The sequence below is a fragment of the Chanos chanos genome, chromosome 1 (assembly GCF_902362185.1).
Source record: "Chanos chanos chromosome 1, fChaCha1.1, whole genome shotgun sequence".
NCBI lineage: Eukaryota > Metazoa > Chordata > Actinopteri > Gonorynchiformes > Chanidae > Chanos > Chanos chanos.
The window spans coordinates 13,982,757-14,010,706 of NC_044495.1; the positions used below are offsets into that span (position 1 = coordinate 13,982,757).

At 41.1% G+C, this 27,950-nt stretch overlaps 1 protein-coding gene across 7 annotated transcripts in view; it reads left to right on the plus strand.

Annotated features, from left to right (window-relative positions):
- The first annotated feature begins 1,499 nt into the window (after positions 1–1,499).
- esrrb (estrogen-related receptor beta) overlaps positions 1,500–27,950 on the plus strand; it is a 51,038-nt gene continuing 24,587 nt past the window's right edge. For 2 of the 7 annotated variants that reach the window (XM_030774379.1, XM_030774387.1), the window contains exons 1-4: positions 1,500–1,549; positions 6,175–6,243; positions 17,750–18,165; positions 25,478–25,594. In XM_030774379.1, coding sequence (XP_030630239.1) covers positions 1,500–1,549; positions 6,175–6,243; positions 17,750–18,165; positions 25,478–25,594 — 652 coding nt within the window. Of the gene's footprint in view, positions 1,550–6,174; positions 6,244–17,749; positions 18,167–25,466; positions 25,599–27,950 lie in introns of those variants that run through there. The other 5 variants (XM_030774435.1, XM_030774424.1, XM_030774396.1 and 2 more) reach the window with 5 other exon arrangements.

Below are 27,950 nucleotides of genomic sequence, written 5' to 3' on the forward strand. Positions count from 1 at the left end.
GAGTGACCACATGACCACTCGCTCGTCTCTCCAGTCTTTTGGTGTCTGGTGTGAGATATGTGAAACCTTCTTTTTTCCCCCCTTTTTTTTCTTTTTTGTTGTGCTCACTTTTGCACTTTCCCCCTTTGGTTTCAGGTTTTAAATGTAATTCTCAAAAAACCCTGAAAATGCTACAGGGCAAGGTTCACTCCATCTCTAACTGTATTGATAATGATTCACTGAAATGTGACTGTTGCACTGATTTTCCCTCTTTCTTTTCCCCTCTGTGCAGTATCTGCATTTTCTTTAAAAAAAAAAAAGGCTGTATTCTACAAAAGCATCTTGCAGTACTGTTCTTTTGTATTTCAAAAAAATAGCTCCTTGAAAATGAGTTTTATCCTCTTTTCTCTTTTATTAACAAAAATGTCTCTTTGGGAAGCTGTGTGTGTGTGTGATTTGTCTTTTTAAAATACTTTGAGATTGTATTTGTGTGTGTATACATATATATATACACAATCTCAAAGTATTTTGTGTGTGATTTGTCTTTTTAAAATACTTTGAGATTGTGTGTGCATACACACACACAGACGCACACACAGGCGCGCGCGTACACACACACACACACACACACACACACATACACATATACATACATACATATATACATATATATATGTATGTGTGTGGAAGCTGATCATTGCATGTCAGTGGTATAAGTGATGTAAGTGGTTGTGTTTGCACAAATGTGTGTGTGTGTTTGTGTGTGTTTGTGTTTGTGTGTGTCAGCGTAAGTGTGTGTAGCGAAGTGCAATTGTCTCTGTCTGTGTGTGTGTGTGTGCGCGCGCGCGTGTGTGTGTGCGTGTGTGCGTGTGTGAGGCTTCCCTGGTTTCGCTCTGCGTTCTGCTTGCTCTCTCTGTCTGTCGCTTTAAGTCCGGCCCCTCCGAGCCGGCCAACAGCAGCTGTTCCATATTCATCAAGCCCCTCAGTCTTAAAGAGCCCTATCCTGGGCATGGGAAGACTCATTTCTCCCTCTCGCTCTCTCACGCTCACTCCATCTTAGCGCTTTCTCCCAACACTACAGCCTCACTCTGCCTCTCTCTCTCTAACCCCCCTTTACCTCTCTCTCCCTCTCTCCCCCCTCTCTCTCTCACTTTCACACACACACACAGACACACACATACACACACACACATACACACACACACACACACACACGCGCACACACACGCACACACATACACACACACACAGACTCACAGGCTCACTTGCACGCACACCCGTAGTCTCTCTCGCAGGCACACACACACTCGCACACACACATACACACACACACACACACTCACTCACTCAGATATACCTGTGTAGGCTGGGGGTGTTGCGCTGGACGGGGTGTTTTTCAACGCTGCCTGTGAAGGTGTTCCACTCTGTTCTTTTTTTCTTGGGGGGGGGGGGAGAAACAAATATTGGTCTTTTTCATCTGTCTTCCTGCTTCTGTTTCCTGGAATGCTAAAACGGGACTGATGGACATTTCCGAACTTTGCATCCCTGATCCTCTCAGCTATCATAACCAGTAGGTGCTTCTTCTCTTTTTCACTGTTCCTCCTTCTCTTTTTAACCTCCTTTAACCTCCGTGGATGTTGGTTGTTGGCTTTTTTGGCATTTCCTTCTACCTTTTTTTGTCTTCTTTTTTTGTTTTGTTTTTTGACTGTGTTTATATTGGTGAAGGATGCTGGGGAAAACTACTGAACAAGGCAAGGTTTTTTCTTTTGTTTTTTGTTTTTGTTTTTGTTTTGCTGCTGTTGTAAAGGTGCTTTATACTTTTTCTGCTGCTCCGCTTTTCTCTCCTTCTTGGACACTCACACTCACACACAGTAACTCACCTTCGCACACACACACACACACACACACACACATTGTGCTGTGTTCTGGGATAGTTTAAGGCAAACAGACCTCAAAGCAATTGAGTAAAGCAGTAGGCAGGTGTCCTGCACTTACTCTGTACATGAGAGAGAGAGAGAGAGAGAGAGAGAGAGAGAGAGAATCCCTCTTTAGGCTGAGAGAAGGTTGTTAGCAATGTGTGGCACCCTTTCCACAATGCATTAAGTGCGTGGCCAATCAATTAGGGGCTCCTTCTGTGTGATTTTCCCTTAATTTGTGTGAGAGTATGTGTGTGTGTGTGTGTGTGTGTTTGTTTTAGAGCAAATCTAAGGACACTTGTTTTTTTTTTAGCAGGACAAAGGGTGCATGAGGAGGAAGTTGCGCTCACATTCACTCTTTAAACTGGAAGAGATTAAATGCGGACAGAGCTGAGATTAGATTGGGGATTCTCATGAGGATTGAACGGGGTGAATGACATGCTGGGAATATTTGTGTTTGGACCGCCGTAGAGGAGTAGATAAAAGCGGTCGGTGACTCTGCACGGTGAGTGTGGTTCCAGTTTAGCTCCAGTGCGGCTGATGGCAGGGGGGCTGTCACTGCTGGTGCAGTCAGCTCAGAGTGTTACCGGTCGGGTCATGGAAAGTTCTGTATTAACCAAGACTAGTGGAAAAAATCAGTCAACAATTTTAAAATGATTTATAAATGCTTCTTTTTCGTTTTAAATCCAAACATGTGTTAGAACAATTTTTGCATCAGAGACGAGAAGGAAACTGCTCTTTTTTATTCTTTAAACAGTTCATTTGAAAGTGATCTATATATTTTTATTCCATTGTTTCATTTATAGTTTGAGATTATTATATATATATATATATATATATAATTTTATGCAGTTTTACAGTGGCATGAGTTTGTTGATACCTACTTAATTTTAAAAGTGGCCCATTTGTTTATAATTCTGAGTTGTGTAAGAGTTTCTGTACGTCAGTTATATATGTAGACAGTAATGTATGCATATTACATGTATTAATATATCACAATGAGGGAACAATCATAAGAAGTAATCAAAGTAACCATTGCTTCAAACAATAATTCTTCCTGCTAAACATCTAATCAGCCAAATTGCGCATGTTGTTGAGGCTGGATTATCATAAAAAAAGACTCACAGTATGACAGGCTGAGAGATTGATATGGCTTTGAAAAGACTAACATGGACTGGCTTGGCTCTATGGATTATTTCATTTACTTTCTGTGGCCATATAGTATAACAGAGACATGCTGAAGCCTACAGATGCACTAAAGAAGGGTTTGCCGATGAAATGGGATGAGAAGCCATAAATTCCTACACCAGTGTACAGAGAGAGACAGAGGGAGAGAGAGGGAGAGAGAGAGAGCGAGAGAGAGAGAGAGAAAGAGAGAGAGGGTGATTGTGTGTGTGTTTCTGGGTTTTTAGGTGAATGGAATGTTCGTGCGTGCGTGTGTGTGTGTGTGTGTGTGTGTGTGTGCTGCTGTTGACTGTAGCGTGTTGTATAGAAGCGTGTTAACTCCTTACACAGGCATGATTTAAATCTGCTTTGTAGTTAATGGTTAGCTGGATTACCTGAGATTTCTATAAAGCTTAACCTTTACCTGCTGTACTGGACATCTCAGTCAAAATTGACATTATACATTCTCTTATTTAGCTAAAACAAGCAAGCAAACAAGCAAAAACATACCTCAGTGATAATTTGTTATTTTAGTGTTATCATTTTGATTTTTTTTTAATCTTGTCTTGCTTAGGGAGCTGTTTGCACTGTGATGTCTCAAAATATTATTAAAAAAAAAAATGTTTTTTCAGTTGATTTACTGGGACAATCACAGTTTTTCCTCAAATGTAAAATAATACTTTTGAGACAATGATTCTTTGCATTTGGATAAGAATTTTAAAGAAATGTATTGCTGATAAAATATCCAGAAACGGAGTGATTTGGAAATAGGCGCTATGTGCTCTCTATACTGTTTTGGTTTAAAGGTTTTCAGAGAGTGGGACCATGCACATTCACAGTCAATCACTATTTATTTCGTCTGAACAAGCCCAAACCGTTCTCTTGTCCAAACAAATTTAATTTGTCTCAGAAAGTTTACGCCAATAGCTGATTTTGTTTTCAACTTTTTAAATTGTTTTACACCGCTTGGTTAAATATCCACGCTTTCAAAAGCCCAATTCCTAAATAGAAATGTTTAGCTTGACATTATACAGGCAATCTAATGACGTAATCAGTGTTATAAAATTGAAGATCATTTAGGTTGAAAATAGTGAGATATATAAAATGTTCTTGTAAATAACAATAACAGAATAAACACAGATACTGAAAAAGAGTGTTACAAATATTTAGGGATGGGCTGTAAAAAATATTTCTCCATGGTCTGCTTTGAGTTTCAGTTCTAGATTTTTCTTGTGTGTGTGTGTGTGTGTGTGTGTGTGTGTGTGTGTGTGTATTTTATAGAAAGACAGAGAATGTTGAAAATAAAATGCAATAGATAATATTAGGAGTATGTTTTAATTGCCATTTTTCTTTTTGTTATTGTAATATCGTGCAGTTCATGATAATAGACGCTGATTTTTTAAACATGGTGCTGATGTCGTATTGTTTAACAAGAAGTGTGGTATTAATGACACACATGATGCAATTCATCTGAACATTTATTACACCAGAAAATTCTGTTATTAACACAGTATAATTAATAAATAATAATAATAATAATAATAATAATAATAATAACAATGAGTGTATTACAACTTTTTGAATTTGTCATCCCAAATGTTGAGTCCTGGGGCGCTGCTTTAGTGTATGCTCGGTGTATAGTCTGTGGTTTGCATGTTGCATGTAGTTTGCAGTGGGCAAAGCTGATGTCATCCCAGTGATTGATAGAATGGCCTGAGAGGAGGCTATCTCATTAGTCTTTCATCTGTGAATTTAGTGGGATATGCACGCAAACATACAGATTGACCTTACACTGTACCAGTGCCCTGTATCTCTATTACTGCTGTATGTGATCTGTGAGACAAAGCAATGTCGATGGTCTTTATGTCATTTATGTCATGTGATATTTGACACTATAGCTTAAATGGCAGCAGTATGTATGTCTATGTATTGAATTTTCAAACAAAAAATCTTTTTTTTTTCCCCCTCCATTCTACGCAACTCCTCTTTTCTTTTTAATATGTTTAACGTACTTATTTGTTTGGCAGTTCTTCATGTGCAGTGTAACATAAGGACACTTGGTGTATTGGAGCTGTTTTGTTTTTGGTTATATTACTGAAATATATCAGTTTTAGTCTGTCTGTGTTTGCTACAGTTAAAATGATCAATGATGGAGACAAGGAGACAAGACTTTTCTTCTTTTTCCGCTATCCATCCTTTTCTAATCTATTCCCCATTTCTTTTCTTTTGTTGTTTTTTTCTTTAAAGAACTGACAGTTAGACTATATTTGTTTTTTTTTTTTCTTTGTTTTTTTTCTTTGTTGTTTTTTTTTTTCCACTCTGTCCCATAACCTCCATAAGCACTCTGTGATGAATGAAATTTAAATTAGTTTGACTTCATTCCCAGCTTGGCGCATTGAGTGTTTAAAATGCACCTCTCCTACACTGCTTTCTGCTCTCTCCTCCTGTTTTTTTCACCCTGTCTTTTTTATCGTATTAGGTTCAGAGAAAATAAGGCGAGGGAATTGCATTAGTGTATCTTAAGTTAAAAGCTCACTGCTCTTTTGACCAAGTGTTTCAGTGCTATAGACTTAATCAGATTTTTGCTGTCTTGCGTGGAGATGCTATCGCTGGTAACCAAAGCAGCCCTCCCCACTCCCACACGATCCAGATGGGATCGGCTTACAGTAATTTAGTTTCGGAATACATTATCCAGAGAAGGTCCCTGTGGCCACACACAAGCCCACCTCTCTACCTCGGGGCTTGGGGAGCTTCTGTCCACTCTGTCCCGTTTCGGTTTAGCCCGCCAGTGGACCAACTGACCTCCAGGCTCACCACAGCTCTTAAGTCCATGTGATGTTCCCCTAACCCCTCCCCCGAACCCCACACACTCAGCTTCTCCCCTCCTCTCTCCTCCTCCTACTCCTACTCCTACTCCTCCTCTACGCTCTCGTGTTTCTCTGAGTGGAGTGTCTGAATAATGAATAACTTAAAAACAACAACAACAACAACAACAAGAAACAACCCCCCCCCACAAACATTGAAAACAACAACAACAACAACCAGAAATGCTTTTTTTTTTCACCTCTTGGGTTTCTGTCACTCCATCTCTAAATGCATCTCCTTGTACCAACAGGGCCTCCTGGTCCCATTCATTAGGCCGATTACTCAGCCCACTGGCCTCACTGGAACCCTCTCACTACTGGTAAGCCCTTAAATATCAGTCTCTTTTTTTTTTTATACTGTGAAACAATTTCATACGTGGGCCAGGCACCCAAATGGGACACACAGAGGGGTTTTGAATGTGGCCTGGAGGTGATTTTGAGATGCGTTTCTGTATTGACCAGCCTGAGTGCTCATCTCCTCACTTCCCTCTCTTTCCTCTCTCTTTGTGTGATATGTGTTGACTGTTCACAGATGTTGTGAGGACACTGTCTCTCACATGCATACATTCACACACATATCCCACTACTGACTGGTTATCGACATCACAGGATCCTGTCATAATCACCTGATCCTCCAACTCACAGTCACTGAAGAATCGGTTTCACATGGTGTTAAGAGCCAACTTTGGTATCTCATAGCTTGTGTACTTTTCATTTTTTTATTTTCATTTATTTTCTGTGTTTTTCTAAGTTGTTGTTTGTCGCCAAACAAACAAGCTATCAAACAAACAAGAAAAAAAGAAAAAAAAAGAGTTTCTCCGTTTTACTCTCCAACTTTTTTACTGTTCGTGTTATAACGATTTCAGGTAGGCGTGTGCCATGTAAAGTTAGATGCCAGGCTAGCTCAGCCAGGGTTCGGAGATAAACACCGTCGTCCTGCTTTATGAAGACTGTCTCTCCTCAGGAGAACTGCAGCAGTCTCAATGTCTCTCTCAAACCACTCTCTCGCCCTGCGGCAGACACCAGACCCTCCTAACGCAACCCTCCCCGCCCCACGTCAACACCGCACCCGTCCCCACTGATTCTCGCTAAGGTAACCTTGGCATCCTCAGCACTTGCTGTGACAACGTGTGTAAAAATAAACTGAGGTCCATTAGCACATGCAGGATAATGCAGCCATACCGTCTGAGAGGAGCTCAGCACTGTCGACTCTGCCCAGAGCCCTGTGTATCCCCTCTACCTGCCTTTGAAGCATGAGGCATATCACTGACACAGAGCGTCAGCACGTCTTACTGTTGTTCCAACACCACACACTCACACACACACACACACACACACACGCACACGCTTACGCACGCACATGCGCACACACACACACACACACATGTTCATATATATATATATATGTATATAAACACACACACACACACACACACACACACACACACACACATATATATACGCACATAAACACGGATGAAGATGCATGCACATGCACATGCACATGCACATGCATGCACACACACACACACACACACACACACGTACACATACATTCACACATGTACACACCGCGCGAAAGTGTTTTAAAAGACTGAGTGAATTCAGTTTTGTAGAATAGTTTAAAGTGTATTGTGTTTTCTACCTCAACTGAGTTTACAGAGTTTGTGTCCTTTTTCTATTATGTATATATGAGTAATTTTTTGTTTTCTTTTTTGTATTCGTCATTAATAATAAAAAAAAAATGTTAAATTTAAAGTCACGAAAGCAAACTGACATGAGTTTGGCCCGTGCCACAGAAGACTAAATTAAAATCTCTATTCATGTACAGCTCCTTTAATGACGCTGTTGCTGCAAATGCACTTTGCTTTGAGTATGTGCTGCACATCATCCATCTAAATCTGTCCATCCCTCTCTCCGTCTTTATCTGCATCTGTGACACTGTCAATCCCGCAGACACCAGGGAAACGATCTCTGTCGCCTCTTTTTGATTCACTCCCTAATTAAATGTTATTGGGGGAAAATGCTAAGTCCGCTAATTTACACTTTGGAGAAATGAAAAAAAAAAAAGAGAGAAAAAAAAAAAGGAGGGTAAGACGCGACGTGCACGGAGTGGCTATGTGGGCGTTTATCAGAGAATGTTATTGGTATTGAGCGGCCAGTCGTTTGAAGGTTATGTTTCTGTGCAGTAATTGAAATGCAAAATAACATTAGGATCGATGGTTAGCTCTGTTTATTTATTAAATCAATATTGAAACGGTCCGTCACAATAGTGGCTCTGATTCCATCTGACAGCCAAACTGAGTGCACACTGTACAGGCTCCAAAGACTCAACCACTCCACCACACCATTATAGCTCTTAACCCAGCAACCGTTTCCCTCCCCTCAGTGCACCCCGACGCACTGCCCATTCACAGTAAGTGTACGCTAACTTCTGTGGAGGGAAAAAAAAAAAAAAAACCAGAACGGAAGGGGAGTCAGGGTGTTGTCAGCGGCCACGTATGTCAAATCGCTTTTGTTCCAGACGTTGTGAAAAAGAATGTTTTAAAACACCATGACAAAAAATGGCGGTGAGTCCCCTTAAAGTTGTTATGTAGTGCTTTTCTTCTGGTAAACTCAGTGTCAGTCGCTCGGTTTAAAAGCACTTTGTAGTTGCATTCATTGTAGTTGCATGATTTATACTCTGTATTTTAAATACACTGACCATTTTATCAAGTGTTCATTAAAAGTTTTGTCAGTTCCTGACGTGTTTTATTTTATCAACTATAAATTTGAGCAAAGAGTCATATTACACCATGTGATGCAAAATTTATAAGAGGAAATTAGGGTTAAAAAGTAAGTCGGTGTAAATATTACTAAAAAACATTATATATGTGCCTGTTTGCAAACAACTAACCAATACGCTGATATAATTTTTATCCGAGACCAGCATCCTCATGTATCTGCAGAATGCTGTTCTCCATATCCTCTGATTTAAAGCACAGTGCATTATTGTCGTAAATATTCACTAAAATGAATCCTTCAACTATTTCATATACATGTATAATCATTACTTATTTAAAATAACTGTAAAATACAGAATAATCCCCTACTGCAAACAAATGAATGTTCCAAAGATGAAGACATTTTTTATAATCATAATATTTGTCTGTGAGGTTGAGATGTAGAGTATGAATCCCCCCCCGACCCCCCCTCTGTGAGCGGAGTGATAGGCCTTTCCCCTGTCCTGCCTTTTGGGAAGGTTATCGCGTCCATTTCATTTCTGGATTTTAATTCAGTGTCAGGGTGCTATCTGCTCCACGTAAATCAAAGTCCATTACATTGCTGCTTTTGTCCCTCTCTTGTGTTGACCTGTGAATGAGGAGTGTCGTGTTCACAGCGAAGCAGAATGCATTATAATGTAAATCTTTATTCATCACTGGCAGCTAAAGGAAGCTGCTTGGCTTTCATATCTGGAGTGCCCCACCCCCCACACCACCCCTCCTGGGGTACAGAAAGGCAAGCCGCAGTGGGGACATGACAAGGTAACTTTTTTTTTTTTTAACAGACGGCATACCCACCGAAGAGCTTGTGACAGAGTCTGTATGTAGAAAGGGCGGATGTATTTCGCTTTTTTTCCATCCTCAACTCGGCCAAGGGATCCCTAACTGACTAGTCGTTTGTTTTCTGTCTTTTCAAGGCTTACCCAGTAAGGTGTTCTTTTGTCTGGTTCTCAGACTTTGGACATTTATGAGGAGCAGCGGCGGCTGGAAATTAGTTGTCTGATTATATTACACAGAAGTTTGTCTGTATGCGTTTGCTGGTGTACACATGTATGATTTCATGCCCTTTAAGTCCATAAATTCGTAATCCGTTTTTTAGCATGTATTTTGGCAGTGTAACAATATTGCATTACAAATGAAAAAGCTATGCTGTAAGTGCTACTTTTGCTTTTTCATCAAAGCCATTCAGTTTGTCCTCAGTGTCACAGAGCTGGCAACCACAGTACCAGCAGGACACTTAGGTTCAGCAGATATATGTTGATACCAATCGCTGAAAAAGACACACTCATTCAGAAATACCTCCTCAAGGCTGAATTAGGTGAGGTTCCAGAGCATGGAGGAACAAACTGATGGTGGTAATCAACAGCATTCTGGCAATGTTTCCAAAAAAGTTTTCAGAATGAGAAGTGCTCTGGTGTGGCAGAGTGTTTCTGGTAAGGTTAGATTAGCAGTAGACAGGAGATGTGAAATGATTAGAGTGATTTTTTTTTTAAGTTTCTGTTCTGTTGTCAGTTTGAGAACTGCACTGAAGTGCAGATGCCAAGGTTAATGCCTTTAACTCATTAGTTCCTTAAAACATCAGAAAGATTTTCATGAATTTGTAGCTTTGCTCGTAATATTGAAATTTACCTGTTTGCTACTTCTAGAGGGTGTCGCTCACCCCCCAAACAGAACCATCAGCTGGTGCGTTCACAGTGTGGTTGTTTACAGGCAAGAATACACATTCCAACATTTGATTGCACTTTACTTTCACGTTTGATTGCACTTTATTTCAATAAACCAGTATCTTAAAAAGAATGTGCCACAGTCATTGCCGTGTGTTATGTTCTCTGCTGGGTATTCCTTATGATGAAGAAAGACTAGGCGGTATGGAACAGAAGGATGGTGTTCTTTGTTTGAAACAGGTAGAATTCCCTTACTAAATGAGAACAGCCTTTAAGAGGAACATTAATCAAATTATTTCATGTGTGACTCTCAACCTGAGCGTCTAAAACCTCTGTTTTACCTGGAGTAGTATGCCGTACTCTTACCACTTTACAATAGTATTCCCATCTGTAACACATTCAAATACACCACTGTTTCACTGGTGGACAATTAAGTGGTATTAACTCAGGACTTTACATGACTTATTCTTAATACCAGTCAACATAATTGTTTTTTCTTCTCAATGAAAAACAATTCAATGTTAGAGGAAATTGAGGGGGTTTTTTTGGGGCTCTTTTTAGTCTGAATGATCTCAGTGTATGCAGATGTCATTTCAAATTTGTGCCTTTTGAAATATATTTGATGAGCTTTTCCAGGAACCGTGCTTTATGTTTTGTTTTGAGAGTTTTTTTATTGCTTTAGCGGTTTTAGATAATGTCTTGCATCTTGTTTTTTCTGAGTGACATCATGGTTTATTGCCACATTTGTCAGGGAATCATATAGTTGGACATCAGTGGGCCTGGGTGGTGATTCTTTCCAGAAACATGTCAGAGAAGTTTCAGTTGAAGGATGCCAACAATCTCATTTCACTCTATTTCTGACATTCCAGAACATATTTGATGTCAGCTAATTATTTAGCAGGAAAAAAGCACGGATGTACATTATTTCTAGCGCGAAAAGAAAGAGAGAGAGAAAGAGAGTAAAAAAATGAAAAACGATTTAAAAATCCCTCCCAAGTGTGTGCCAAGCGAGGAATGAACTACTTTTTCCATATGATGGGCTGAGGCTTTCAAATCAACAGGGAGCTTTGCCGCTGGGCTCCTGGAGTTACATGTTAACTCATTCCCCTCCCTGGCATGGAGAACATTGCTTGTCAAGATGTACATGCGTCGTTACCACACTGAGCGATGAACAAAGATGAAAACAAAGGTGGAGCTGAAATGAACTTGTAAATGTAAATTCATTATCTAGACAATTATCTAGTATTTTTGGTTCTAGTCAAAAGGCTGTACAGAGTTTTTTTTCTTTTCTTTTGCTTTTTTTTTTTTTAAAGCTAAATTACTCATGAAAATTGTATGTTTAGGAATTAACATGAGGCTCAAGTGATCCGTGTCAGCAATTTACACTTTAGCATAGATTCCTGTGGACCTTCACTCAGAGCTACATACCATACAGTTCATTTTGATTCTAATGTTTTTCTAAAGCATAAAGAGTCTGATTATTAGGATATATAATGACTCAGACCATTACCATCACAGTCAGTGTCACAATCACAGTAGTTATTAATAATTCCCTTTTCAATTTCACACCTCAACTCACAACAAATGATTATGAGCTAATTGTGAGACAGTCACAAACACTCATGCATATACAGTCTGTCATATATTTACAAACAGCCTGATGTGCTTATTGTAAAGTGTATAGACAAGAGTATAGAACCTTATGGATGTTTCTGGGACGGTTTGGATTTTTCTGGGACGTCTGGGAATGTCTCACGGAGTTGTTTTGCGTTTCTGTCCAGGGATTTTTATCTTAGTAGGCTTACGTCAGACTGTCAGACGGACGGCCGTATCGTAAGACACCCAGCACCCCCCCACCCCCCCTCTCTTTTTGTGAACAGGAAGGAAGGAGAGGATCAATAGATGTGATCTGTGTCTGGGTTTGTGCTATCAGGCAGGCGGTGCGACAGACAGAGTGTGTCCAAGGGCTCATGTTGTTGTAGTGAGTGAGCTCATAGTTTTATAAAGATTGCAGCAGCAAGAGAGAGAGAGAGAGAGAGAGAGAGAGAGAGAGAGAGAGAAAGAAAGAGCTAAATTTAATCCTGGGCTGGAGAGGCTGGAGCTTAATTGCCGGGCCGCTGTGCCCGTCCAATCCCCCTCTGTGGTAACCCAGCACCAACTGACACTGCAAGTAGCCTCACAAACTATTGATCTGCCCCCCCTCCCGTCTCTGTTATTCTCTTAATCTCTCTCTCTCTCTCTTCCTCTTATTCTCTTAATCTCTCTCTCGCATTCTGTCTCACTTGCTCCAACCGATTCTCTCTCTCTCGCTCTCTCTCTCTCTCACTCACACACACACATGTACTCCCCAACTCTGTCTTTCTCTGTCTTATTCGTTCTTTTCTCTGTCTTTTCTTCCATTTATTCTCTTAGTGTGACATCTCTCTCACTCACTGTTTTTCTCTTTTTTTCTCCTGTATGTGTTGTCTTTTGTTTGCCCGTGTAGGTCAGTTGATCATAAATCTTTGTCAGTTCCATATGAGGGACTGAGGAGTCATTTGTAATAGAGTGTTTTCTCTTTCACCTCTTTCTCTCCTTTCTCTCTCTCTCATTCTCTCTCTCCGTACGGCAAGCCTAATGAATGAGACAGCCCAAAATTAGGGATCTGTTCCCAGCCACAGATTAAAATGAGTCCCTATGGGGAACAGGGGGTGGACCACTTACCGTTGTTACCCTGATACCCCTTACCAAACACTCTCGTACACACACACACACACACGCGCGCAGACACAGACACACACACACACACGTATAGACAGACATTTCAAAAATTGCCCCCCAGGCCCTGTCCCCTGGTGTATTCCCATGGTGGCTGTTAACCTAAAGCATATATATGGGCAGACAGAAGCACTCTCAATATTTCTAGAGGGGGTGGGGTTCTCAGTGAGTTTTCCCAGCCACCGACACCCCCTTCTCCTCCAGGCGCCCACACACGCACACACACACACACACCGCCTAGACATTGTCTCAAAAGATGTATTTTGTTGACATGGTCCTTACTGGAATCGGTTTGTAGCCATCACATCACCATGGCTGACTGTCAAACAATAATTCCACCTTGTCAAAAAGTTTTGAATCATCTAATAGTTTATGTGAGAACAGACTCATAAGGGATGATGTCACTAAACTGGAGATTTATTATTTTGTTTAAAGTCTTCACTAAAATGAAACACACACACACACACACACACACACACACACAACCACATGCACAATGAGGTATTGCTTTATTAGCTTTGTTGCATTTTTTAAATTTAACTGTCTCATGGAGTACTCTGAAGGAGGGAGGGGAGAGGAGAGGAGAGGAGCAGGACCAGGAGTTAATTGAGTTCTTCCTCTTATGGTTGTTCTCAGGGCAGACCTTTATCAACCACATCGTCCAAGGGGTCCTCAAACCAACTCCCCCACAACCCAACCGCTCCACCCCACTGGAGCATCTGATAGAGCCCTGTCCGTACAGCTATGATTGGTTACACTGACTGGTTAAGTAGTCATATGAAATAGTTAACAGTGACAGCATCAAATTGACATAGAGAACAGTTACTATGGTGTACTATGGTTACTGGGTGTATGTGTTTTAATGAAATGTTATAATATAAGAATAAAAATGTTCTAGTATTTTGTTGGGAAATGTGTATTAAGCTGTGAACAATGTAGTGAAGGTTTGGAAAGTTCCAGCAATTCTAGAGTTGAAATGGTTTCAAAATGAATCAGTATATGTTGGGTCGCTCCATCTGCCACTTTATGCTGGACCGCCTTGACATCAGAGAGGAACAAACTCCTCTAGGACAGGGTCACAAGGAACTGGAAAAGACCAAAAGCCAACATCATGGGTCATGCACAGATCTCAGCAGGAATCTGGATTGGTTAGACAGAGAGTAAAAAGAGAAAATAAACAGATATGAAAGACAGAAAAAAAACGAATGAAAGAAAGAGAGAGGGGGTGGAAACAAGTATTTAAGGACCCCAACACAGAGCTTGACTAAAAAAAAAAAACAATGTGGATAAATTATCTCAACTAGTGTTCATATTATATATTACTCAAAGACATTTTTTCTGATATCATTTACGACAGTTTTTTTTATTGGTGTAACTCTCGTGAATCATATGGAATATGTGAAAGGCGAGATGTGTGTCATTGTGAAGGGATTTCACTTTGAACATTCACATGAAATATGAACATGCAGTCACGAAGGAAACGGTTGAGACATTTATGCAATTATGCCAAGAGTCACCTCGCAAAACGACCTTTGAACTGAGGTTAAGCTCCTCCTGAATTTGAAAAAGAAAAAGCTAAGAGGGGCCGGCGTGTGTGTGCTGACGGGTCTAATATACGGCTTTTAGAAAGTCAAGTGGAAGGTGCAGTAGAGGGTGTGTTGCACACGTATGTATTTTGAATCCTTGAACTAATTTGGGAGGATTCCTATATTGGTTTGAATCTTTTAAATACGTTTGTCTCTTTGCATTGTTTTGAGAAGCTGTGCACAGATTCTTCAGCTAGTCTGTCACAAACTAAATTAAAATTGTTGCTGTTTATTTGATTTTCTGGGGTGTACAACACATAATGACACTCTCTTAAGCGGCTTAACTTTTCGTATGTAAATTATATCCTGTTTTTACATTCTGTGGTTTTCTTGTGTAAAAAATAGGACAATAGTTGATCAATTAGTTTGTGACTGTGTCTGCATACATGCTGTCTGTGTGACTAAGGGTGTCTAGTCCTGCTACACTGAGGATTGAGGAAGAGGATGGGTGCTTTGGCAAAAAGACTTCTTCTTCAAGGTCAACTGTTTTAACAGGGGTCCATTTTTTATTATTTATTTTAGCTGTTAACCTCTTAGCGGATTTCCAGAGGTGGGGGCACCCCTGAGCGGCCATGAATATACATGGTGGGAGAGAGAAAGAGGGAGAAACGGGAATGAGATTTAATTTGACACGCTGACCCCGTCTCCATGGGCCAGGAAGGATGGGGTGAGAAAATAAGATTTGACCCCATGACCTCCGGGCCTGAACCCTACCGTCACCCACGCTTACAATTAAATCAGGCATGGACAAAGACAGCCCGACTGGAGGACTAGGACCCCACTCTCAGACTGACTTTTAGTTCTGTGTCTTTTTCCCTGTACGCATGCTGTTCTCTATCTTTTTCAATTTCATTCTCCCTTTCTTTTGCTCTCAATCTATAATTCTCTCATCCTTGCTTTATCACCAGAATTCTCTCTTTGAAAAAAAAGTCTGTCTGTGGACAGGAGTGGGCTCTTTCTTAAGAAAGAAGGATGATGTTTTTTCCTATTTTTAAATTCCTCTTCACACTGCTGATGATGGGGGAAACCTGACAGTGACACGCAAACTCCAGTGTGTCAATATTTGCCATTCGTTAGCAGTATGCTAATTATGCTAATAGGCTAAAGCAAAATGCTTGGGCAGTGGGCCTGCCACTCAAACCGTAACCTTGGCGACTTCATTTGCATAAATCTAAGATAATGCTCAATTTCATTAATTTGAGCGAATGTGTATGACCTTTCACCCCTGTCGCCTGCTCCTAATTCAGAGGTGTGTATAACCTCACTGTGACCCTCGGAGGTCAGGCCATATTTGCAACACATGTTGAGACATACACTTAACATGAGGAGCTGTGCGTAATACTTCACATTTATTCAAGCTTGGAAGTAATACATCACGTTTCATTCAATTGATAGCTTCCGGTCATACAAAATGATTTTTCTTTTTTTTTTTTACAGAGATCACAGTGTTTCCTGTTGTTAGCAATACGATTTTGCATTTGTCTTCTTTCTTTCTATGTTTGATTTCTGAAAAGCTTCGCTGTCTTCTTTTTCTGATTTTTTGCATGACTGTTTTACAGCATGGCAGAGCAGCTTTCTGCTATATTTTGTGACTCATTTGCAAGCACAAATGATTCACAAAATCATGATTTTATTTTGGATAGTATTATTTTGGATAATGTGTGTGTGCGTGTGTGCGTGCGTGTGTTTGTGCGTGCGTGCGTGCGTGTGCATGTGTGATAGCTGTGATCTTTCTGAGTGAAGTGAACTGAAGTGTGAGAACATTTACCTCAGGTAACTTGAGCGTAGTCTCACTCTGAGATTCCCTGCAGACTAAGAATCTCTGAGAGTCAAGCAGACAGGGAAAAGTTCATTTCTAGCATGTCTTGTTTGTCTTTCTCCACATCACTAATTCAGACACGTACACATCTCAGAGATTCATGTCTTCCCTTTCTTTTCATGCTCTGTATAGACTTTGTATGCTGTGACCATACAGGCAATGCTCACACACAGAAAACACACACTAGTTGAGCGTTTCAAATGAGAGTCTTTTTATTTCCCTACACACATCAGTGATTCATATGGAGTACAAGGAGAGAGTGCTTCCCACATTGTGTGTGTGTGTGTGTGTGTGTGTGTGTGTGTGTGTGTGTGTGTGCGAGCGTGTGTGTGTGTGTGTGTGTATGTGTGTGTGTGTGTGCGCGTGCCTATGAGCATAAATCTCTGTGCAGACAGAATTGTCTTGCAGTTATTTCTGGCAGGGTTTGTTACAGTGTTAGCAGTAAACCTATAGAGTCCATAGAGGAGGGTACGGCGTGACAGCTTACACCCCTGTTTACTTATTAACTCTAATTCCACACTATGTTTACCAAACATTTGCTAACAGTTTTACAGTTTATGAGTTCGCTGACGGCTGTTCTAACATTAGCTCACCGTCTGAAATGGCCTTATTGTTTGTAACCTCTCTCTACTACCTCCCCCTCCTCTTTTCATCCTTTTCCCAAATGGTTGTGTTAATGTTCTGACACCTTGTATTAGTGTGGGCTCCCTAAAGGCCTTTTATCATGAGACCGTACTCTCTGACACCTGTTCTGCTGGAGTAGAAGAGGTTAAACATTTTGACGTGCCTTTCATCTCTCTCTCTCTCTCTCTCTCTCTCTCTCTTCTCTCTCTCTCTCTCTCTCTCTCTCTCTCTCTCTCTCTGTCTCTCTCTCTCTGTCTTTCTCAAGAGAGAGAAAATCTTCAATCTTTTGGTCTGCCTTCCTTTGTCTCTTGTTCTTTCTTTTCCCCCTCTTCCTCTGTCTATTGTACAGAGGGTATCAGCTGTTTTGACTGTTTACCTCTCTCTCTCTCTCTTTCTCTCTCTGCCCTCTCTAACTTTATAAATGATCTAACAGAGAGGTATCACCTCTTATCCACTCAGACTTACTCTCTCTTGTTTTACTTTTGCAGCATTTACCTTTGCACCCTTAAAAAATGTTCACTGCTCTAAATATTTAAACCCCCCCCCCCCGTCTCCCTTTCTCCCCCCCCCCCCCACCCCCCCACCCCCTTCTCTGTCCTGTCTTCCTTTACTAGGTTGTTGAACAGGATGGCTGCTGATGACCGGCACCTGCCATCCAGCTGTGGCTCCTATATTAAAACGGAGCCGTCCAGTCCCTCATCTCTGGTGGACACTGCCAGTCACCCTAGTCCCAGTGCCCACTCTGACGCCAGCGGGGGCTACGGCAGTGCCATCAACAGCCACTCCAACGGCCTGGACTCTCCTCCCATGTTCACACCGGGGGGTTTGGGGGCGCCGGGCGCCTGTCGAAAACGCTACGAGGACTGCTCCAGCACGCTACTGGAGGACGCTGGGCCTATTAAATGCGAGTACATGCTAAACTCCATTCCCAAACGTCTGTGTCTGGTGTGTGGAGACATTGCGTCGGGCTACCACTACGGCGTGGCTTCCTGTGAGGCATGCAAGGCGTTCTTTAAGAGGACGATACAAGGTAGGGTTAACATACACAATGACTGTGCCCAGAGGAAAGATAGAATCACGCGCATTGTGCATATACATATGTTCACATATGCATTTAATTTACCAATGCTCGCACTCATGCACACTACTGAAGCATGTAGTGTTCTTCTTTCAGTAATGTTGCACACACATACACACACACACACACACACACACACAAACACGCAAGTACACACAACAAATTTATTATTGCATAGGACTGAACACTCAAGACCAGAACGTTCTCTGTTTCTCTATTCTGTATTGAGCAGACAGACAGTGAATGATCTATGGTGTCCTGATGATGTACCAATCTCATGACCACTAAAACTGACCACACATTCAATTACCAGTCATAGAGGTCCATTTGGACCGCAGGTATCACACATTCACTGGCTAGTACACAGCGTTTGGCACCAGTGGTGATGTCATCAGAATGATTAATGAACTGTATCAGATTTCTGTGACACATGATGACAGAAATACTCATACAGACATAGAGCGACTTACTGCTTAAAAAAAAAAAAAAAATTAGAAACGTATCAGTTTTTTAATGATATTTTCAATTTATGACATTTGTATTGATCGGGTTAGCATGGAAATGGGTTGTACAACAAGACCCAGAACTGTTGAAGGTAAAAGTGTCCCCTTCCAGGATTGGAAATCCTGCTGGATTGGTGGATCTCCCTTTAATGCAGAAGACTGAATGCGATTAGGCTCACTTTGACATGCTAATCCAATTAATTCACTCAAAATTTGATCCAATGTACCAACTGGACAAAAAAAAAAAAAAAGAACAGAGAATTAAAATGGAATTGAGTTGAGGAGAACTGGGAAAAGCAGGAGGTTTTTTGTCTCTCTGTTAGGGGTTGGGTGTCTGGACTGGGAGGTTAGTGTCGGGTGACTCACAGCACGGTCACATTGGACTTCCACGGCCAAGAGAGTCAGTGTGTTCTCACCTAGATATTAATTTGCAAGGTGTGTGTGTGTGTGTGTGTGTGTGTGTGTGCGCTCGTGTGTTAGAAGGTAGGGAGAGAGTGAGGGAAATAGAGTGAAAAGAATTGAGCGATAGAAAGAGAACCAGAAAGAGCTGAATTATTAGCTTCAGTTCTTAAGCTAATAAGTGCCCAGATAAAAATAAAAATGAGATTTAATCATCTGAAAATGGTCCAAAAACAATTCAGGTAAAGTATGTTTTTATGTCCTCCGAACCTTTTCAGTTTAATTCAGTCATTTCCACCTTCTTATATGATTCAGGTGTTCATCTGAGGCTCAGTAGGTGTTGATATTGACCCATGGGTCGTATCAGCTTCAAACAGTATGTGTACCCTTTTACAGACCAACAAAAGCATTTGTCCAAAAACTGTGCTGTTTACATTCGCCAGCGTTCTCCTCTATTGACAGAAGATGAGCTCTCTCCCTTAAGTCCCATATTTAGAGCCCCCGGCCTTTTGTCCTCACATTTAAAACACACGGACGGCCACACAATGGCACTCACAATGGAAGGACAAAAAGAAAAGACCCTTTGAAAAGAACGAGTCGTCTTAAGTGGAGTGACGGCATGAGCAATTAAGAGAAGGAGAGGAACATGATAGAAAAAACAAACAAACAAAAAAACGTTAGGTTTCTTTTTTGGTCTCTTCTCTGTCCTCACTTTGCATTGTCAGTTTGAGATTTGCCCCCTGTCCTCCTGTATCTCTCCCTCTCTTTTGCTCTTTGCTTTCTCTTGGAGGCCTGCCTGTAATGGGCCTAATCTTGTGGCGTTTGTCCGAGCCACTGGAGTTTTGTCAATAACAATCAGCGTTCGGGAGGAGTAATTAAGGGCGAGGCTTTTCATTAGGACAAGGGGAGGGGGACTGTCTCCGGGGACAACCGCCGCAATTAGAAACGCAGGCACGCGTCGCCGGGTAATTTCAGTGAAGGGAAAGGAAGGAGGGATGGATGAAAAAAAAAAAGAATGAGAAAAAAACCTGAGGACTTTCTTTAGATTGGAGAGGGACCCATCTGCGCTTTTGAAAGAGAGAGGGAGAGAGAGAGAGAGACAGAAAGAGAGGGAGAGAGAGAGAGACAGAGAGAGAGAGAGAGAGAGAGAGAGGGAGAGGAGGACTAATGGCATATTAAGCAGACAAGGGTCCCAGGAATAAGGGATGATTTGGGAGGGGGAGGACTAAAAGTAAAACAGGAAGAGACGAGAGCCTGGAGGATGAGAGGAACAGGGAGAGTAGGGGCAGACAAAGAGCACTTGAAAAAAGGGAAAAGGGATAAGTGATGTGAATTAGACGTGATTAATTAAGTAAATAACGAGCATGACGAGGGTTGTAAGTGTGAGGCTGCGTTGTGTTAATGAGGACAAAGCCAGAGAGGTGCCGTTTAATTTGCCTCGTCCTTTCAATCAGTTCCATTCGGCCTTAATGCCATGGCAAAACCACTTTTTTTCATCCAAACATGTAATAATCTCTCTCATTCTCTCTCTCTCTCTCTGTCACACACACACACATCCACACACACACCCGCACGCACATACCCGCGCGCGCGCACACACACAAACGTGCACGTACACATGCGCACACATATGCTTCCAAACACTATATTAGCTGCACAGTTTCACTCTGGTGTACAGATAACAAGGTAATGATAGTTTAAAAAATAATGATGTTGTTATGTCTGTGGCAATGTTCCAAATATGGTTGATTAGCTTCACATAAAAGACTCAGTTTAAATTTTTACAACTAGCTTTTTAACTAAGGCTTTACCATATTGTTTGCCTTAGAGAATAATGTGGAGAATTTTAACCTTCATCAGACACTCACATGTCTATATCATAGATTTTGCTAAATGTTACAACTGGCCTCCAATTTTCATCTTTTTGCAGTAAAGAAAATTTGAAATCTTTGCATTCTGTAAAACCTCAGCCGTATTTTTGAAGGTTTTAAAATACTCTGTTCAGGTTTTGCAGGTTTTATCACAGACTTTTTTAAGTGTGACTTATTTGACTTACAGAAATCAAGTAGAGGAAAAGGTTAACTTTCCGTCAACCGCCGCCAATAGCTTTCATAAAATGTGTTTTGTATCACGGACGTTGTTTTGTACATCACGGGCGTATTATATAGCATTAGTGATGCATTATTTATGTGTTAAAGACAGTGTTGCTGAACAGAAAAATAGCTTTAGTTCAGCAGAATCTGCCCCCCGCCTCTCTCTCTCTACCCCACCTTCATTCCTTCATTTAGCTTTCTCTTTCGCTTCAGTTCTCTCCGGTTGAAAAAAAAAAAAGACCCGTTGGCCTTACCTTTTCAACAGAGTGGTGGACAGCAAATCCATCTCCTGTCACCCATTCATCCCTGGCAAAGCCCTTTTGAACTTCTGCATGGAGATAGTTACATCAGTCAAGGCCAAGCCCAAATTAATGTCAGGTCTGATCTTCATCCATCCAGGACCACCCTTACACGACCTTTCCACATCACCCCAAACACCTTGCGTGCCCCGCCAATCAAAAACATAAATCTCTTATTGAGCCCTATTTTTCCTCCATTTTGAACGCAAGTGTAAAATTGCATGATGCCCAAACCGTATCGGTTTGATCTACTCTTTCTTATATGGGGTAATAGACCTTGACAGTAAGCCTGTAAAAGTCAGTTTAGATTCTGATGAGGAATACCTGTCATTTCAGTGTAATTTACTTACACAAGCGACCTGACTGCCTCTCTACCCTGCTCTCCTGGCACAACTCCTGAAAACCCATAAAAGAAATTGAGACAGAAAAATATTGAGAAGAAAAAACCTTTCACTTTATTTGTCTTTTCCAATCCAATACACTTTTTGGGCTAGAGTTTAATAATATAACATTTGATATGAGAACTGATCAACCAAAACCTTCAGAGTTGTTTGCTGGCAGGTATATTGACTGATTTCTTCAGTCAAATGATTGACAAGGCATTTGAAACACCTGATATCAGTGTGTTTACGTAACATATACATTTTGCTTGAGTTGCATGAAACTGAGGCCCTTATTCACTACTTGCTTTTCCTTTATTACCAATGTATTCGTACAAATTAAAAGCAAATTCGAACTGCTTTAAATTTGAAATTTGTCATAACTGTTATTTGTTGTTGTCATTTTATAGTATTTACAAGTGAGTAGTGAAAGATCAAAACAGCTTTTTCCTCTCCCTGTGTAACATGTAAATATCTCTACACGGTTAGAAGTGTGTATGGAAGTGTGTGTGTGTGTGTGTGTGTGTAGGTGGGTGTGGGTGTGCATGCGTGTATGTGATGTTTAGCATACCCGTGTGTATGCGTGTGTGTGAGACTGGTAATATCTGCATTTGCCTGTGTATATAATTCAAGTTGGGGATTCCAGGTGTTGGCTGTGCACGTGTGCCTCTGGCTTTGTTTGGGGTGGAGGACCGAGGATGAAAGGGGGGGGGCGCAGCTTGTAAACATGAGAGTCCTCTGGGGGTGCCAGGGTGGGCTCCTCCGCAGGGGAACATGCCTGTCTGGCAGGCTGGGATACCATTTACATTTACTGCCGCTGCAATCCAGCTTGTATTCTGCGCTAACGGTCAGGTTTGATACTCTGATACAAAATTCATAATCCAAGAATTTTGCTCATAAAAGAGATACTGGAAAGCAGTGAATCTGAAGTTTATAACTAAGATTTTTTTCTACAATGCTGAGGGAAATCTGAAGCCCTATGCATGTGTCCTCTTAAAATCTGTGATAACATCTACTGTTGCATTATCGACATTTAACATTATCGAAGACTTAGAGCTATGTTGTAAGACTGTATGATGGAGCCTTCACCTAACAAACACCCTCACCGTAGACAACTGGATGATTGTAAACTGGCACAGGATGTTATCACACACGTAAGTGCTGAATCTTATTGACTGTAATACCAGGGATAAATCAGTACGGAGTCCAAGCCGATTAGCATCTCCGTTTAATGTCTTACACATGGAGTTGTCTAAAAGCCAGGTCAAGATTTTACTCAGTTATTCCTGGAATCTGTTTTTTAATGTAAATGAATGTGCCTGATTCTTTCTATACGTAAATTCATCACGTCACTCTGTAGACTTTTTAAATACTTTAAACACAGTGGGGAAAAATCTTTTGCATTGTTCTGTTGGCAACTCCACTGTTGAAACATGCACTCCCTGTCCACTTTTTTAGAAACACCTCTCTAATACCATTTTTGGTCATTCCAAATACCTTGGACCTACACTCACTGGCCACTTTATGAGGTATAACTACCTTATAAGGGCACTTTGTAGGTGCACAGTTACATTCATTCATCTGCTGTCAGTTCGGCTGCTGTTGGTGCAGGTGATAGTGGGGGTGGTGGAGTGGTGGGGGGGTTGCACTGGTGTGAATGTTGCACTGGTGTGAAAGTATTAAACACAGCAGCATTGCTGGGATTTTAGACCCATCACTATCATTGTCTCTAACTCTTCACCAACAAAGTGCACTTACAAGGGAAGTGTTTCTAATAAAGTGGCCAGTGAGTGTATAAACACGTAAGAACTATATTAGATTATAGTGTTTGTTTTTTGTCACCATAACGAATGGGGAATACAGCATGAAGAGCAATCTGACCTCATCATATTAGTTTTCACACCTTTATTTACGCCAAGTCCAAAGAGAACTGTGGAATTTGCATACTGATTTGAACAACCCAGATAAAAAGGCAGAATATCTAATTATTTAATACATCTGGGGACCTGCCACATGATCGGTGTAATAATGTTAACGTAATTGCATAAGTTGTACAAGGGGGATGGTATGAGATTTGGAAAGGAAAGATGTTGGTAGAATATAACACAGTTCCTCCATTTTAGAAATATATACATGAAATCAGAGAAGGCAACGTAGAAAAAAAAATAATAGAGGTTTTGACAAGCATATTAAAATCCCTCACTTTGCATTCATCTCTTAACCCTGGGCAGTTTTTTAAATAGTATCTCTGTCTCATATCTCAAAGCAAGCTTTTGAATTTTAGAAGCATTAGTGAAGAAATGTATTTGTTCAGGAATACCTCAGATATGTTTGATTGTTTTAAAAGTACATGGCCAATGTTAAGAACATTTCAAAATTCTCAGTTCTCAGTTTTTTGTTTTATTTTTTTGTTGGTTCTTCTCTTTTATTCTCGTCATATGCGTCTTGTTCTTTTTTTTCTTTTCTTTTTTTTTGGGCCACGTGTTATTGGACACACTGTATGTCCTCTAGTCAGCACAGACGTAAATTAATTCAGCCTCTTGACTCTGGCATAGTTATTCAGACCATGCAGTTGGTGTGACAAGGGGTCGTCTGGTACTGCTTGCCTTCTCTTTCGTTAAGTCCACCCCCCTCCCTCCCCAACCCCCACCCCTTTTTAAAGTGTGCTGTCATTCTGCATTCCCAATAATCTTCCTCTTGCCATTACCCATACATGCCCTAATTGAAATGCCGCTCTATGGTTAAGCATAGCTACCTGAACACAAGCAGAATGGCATCATATATCAGGCGGTCGGAGCCATTGTTTGGAGGGGAAATGGCTCTTTTTATTGTGTACCAATGAAACTTCCATTGAGTGGTATCAAGAATTGTGGATGCTGGTTTTGAATAATGCAGCAGTGTGTCAGTAGTGGTGTTGTGCTGTATGTAAATGGTGTGTAGCGTCCACTTTGGGGGAAGGTTTTGGGAAGGCATTATGTAAAGTGTGTGCTGGTATATTTGGACCCCTGGCTTGCTGCTGGAGCCTGGTAGGGGCCTGTGTGAGTGCTGAAGTCAGGGGCTGGGCCCAGGGGCCATGAGGGGACATGCTCAGAATTAATCAGAGCAGTCTGGAGATGGAGCTCTGAGATGGTTCGAATCTTTTTAGGAAAGAGAGCGAGAGACAGAGAAAATTATGCCATGTTTGTCTGTTTTCTGCACTCTTTCTGTTGTTCTCAGTCTCCTCAGCCTCCCTCACCAAACGGACACACACACACTCACACACACACACACACATGCACATACGCACATGCACGCGCACACACACACACATGCGCACACACATGCACGCACACATTCTTAAATTCTCTGCAAAGTCAAATGCCCATGAAAAAGAACAATACCACCTACTTTATTTCTGATGTGAAATTGATATTCGTTTTCAATGAATGATCTCTTCTCTTCTCTTCTCTTCTCTTCTCTTCTCTTCTCTTCTCTTCTCTCCTCTCCTCTCCTCTCCTCTCCTCTTCTCTTCTCTTCTCTTCTCTTCTCTTCTCTTCTCTTCTCTTCTCTTCTCTTCTCTCCTCTCCTCTCCTCTCCTCTCCTCTTCTCAGGTAATATTGAATACAGCTGTCCAGCCACCAATGAATGTGAGATCACTAAACGGAGGCGTAAATCATGCCAGGCCTGCCGCTTTATGAAATGTCTGAAAGTGGGCATGCTTAAGGAAGGTAGGCATCTCTCAACCACTATCTCAGACTCTGTCTGTCTGAGTTCATGCATGTGAATGTGGGTACGTGTGTCTTCGTTTGCACACTGTGTAAAAAAAATTAGGCTTAAATCAAAAACCTTAGAAAGGTATGTTTTCACCTTAGGCACTATCTAACAGTGCAAAATTTTACTCGACACCTGGGATTCATAGTTCAAATTGTAGTTCAAGTCCCAGCTGGACCTCATTTGCCAGTGTGGTAGGGCATCCAAGTGAACACTGTCAGACATATTTTTTGGACTGTGTCACACACTTCCTTACTCAGCACCGGTTACTGATGATCAGGTGCCTGTGTAACTGTTGGTGGAGTGTAACCCTACTTTGTGTGGTTTGATTGTGCAATGTTGCTAAATGACACTATGATACTGCAGTACTGTATTCTTAATATCAGGTTTTTTTCACTGACCTAAACACTCGTAAGACCCGACAAGCAGAACATCATCTAACATAATAGGAAATATACATGACTCATTGAGTGTATGTGAATTCTGAATGTATTATGATAATATTGAACATTATGCTTATTATTTTTATTGCTGGACTTTTCTGTGGGACTTAAAGGTCCTCTTCTGACAGTTTTACTGAAGCCCACACACTGTGACTGTACTTTATTAAAGTTCATTTTGCCTCCAAAGCAGTACATTTTTGCCTATGAAACAATCATTTTTATAAAGCAGCTAAGGTCTTTTAACAGAATATATGTGTATATATCTGTGTGTGTGTGTGGGTGTGTGTGTGTGTGTGTGTGTGTGTGTGTGTATGCATATGTATGTGTGTGTGTGTGTGTGTGTGAGAGAGAGAGAGAGAGAGAGCGAGAGAGAGAGAGAGAGAGAGGTGCAAACGTGATGTTACTTTCAGAAATGCTGTTAGACTGGTGATTGAGTGAGCAGACCAGTGGCAGTCCAGTGCCAGAGAGTGTATGAGGTGTGTTTTGGTAATGCCATGCTGTTCCTGCCTGCTGCCCACTGCCATGGCACAGTAAATAATGCACCAGTTGGGCTGAGGAACAGGAATATGCTGAATAGGTCGATCCCTGCAGTCTGACTAATACAAGTGTAACAGTATTCCGACTGGAAATGGCTTGACACACACCCACCCACACACACGCACACACACACACACACACACACACACACACACACGCGCACACACTCCATCCCCGACTCTTTCAGTTCTCCCCGAGAATATCGATCCGCCAAATGTTTTCTGAACATCTCAGCTCTCTTCCTGTGGATGCTTTTTTAAAGTCTGGCCAGCTAGGGAATTCAGTGACAATTAAACATTCTGCTGCCCCGCCTCCCCTCCTTAGCTCCCCCTCCTTCTCTTGTACACACACACACACACACACACACACACACACACACACACACACACACATACACAAAGTTTGAACCTCCAGAGAGTCGTGAACTTTGTCCCTGCTCTTATGGAATAAAAACCCAAACTACATGCACTAGCCTAAATCGAAACTTTTATTTAAGCCACATTTGTGATGAAGAAATTCACGATATGGCTTTGAGAACTGAAAGGACAAAAGGAAAAACTGTAAAAGGTAAATCTTTCATGAAGATGATTTTCAAGCACAGAATAATCTGCGTTTAGATTTTGACCTGAACTGTCAGTATTTTATACCCTTTTTGATATGTTTATAAATGTAAGGGTCACATGAGAAAAATTCCACAAAATCTAAGCCTGATCCAATATTCTTATTAGCCTTAGGACAAAGCAGTTTTAACTATATGAAGCCATCATCTTCATTCCACTCTGAAGTATGTGTGTTTAACATGTGCAGATTAAATTAGGAGACTTCAGTATCTGCAGTTGTGTCATGCAGCCAGTCTCTGTGCTCTGTACAAATCTCCAATACAAAGAGCAGCAGAGAACTGATCCATATGTAGGAAAGAGAGGTAACGAAATCTCTCAACTGCATGTTGAGACAGAGAGAGAGGGAGAGAGAGAGAGAGAGAGAGAGAGAGAGGGGGAGAGAGAGAGAGAGAGAGAGAGAGAGAGAGAGAGAGAATGAGGGAGTAATCGCATTACTAGCTGATGAAAAATTAATGGAAATATATTATCTGGAGGAATAAGAGACCAGAAAATAGGAAGAGATGGTCATAAATGAATCACCAGTGTCATGAAGGAGAAAAAAACGAGATAGAGAGAAGGAGGGAGAAAGAGAAGGAGAGAGAGAAGGAGAGAGAGAAAAATCACAACACACACTGTATATTCAATGAATGAACACTGAACACAAGTTAGACGTGAGAGACAGAATTTTTATTATTATTTTATTATTTCACATGTTATTTATTTATTTATTTATC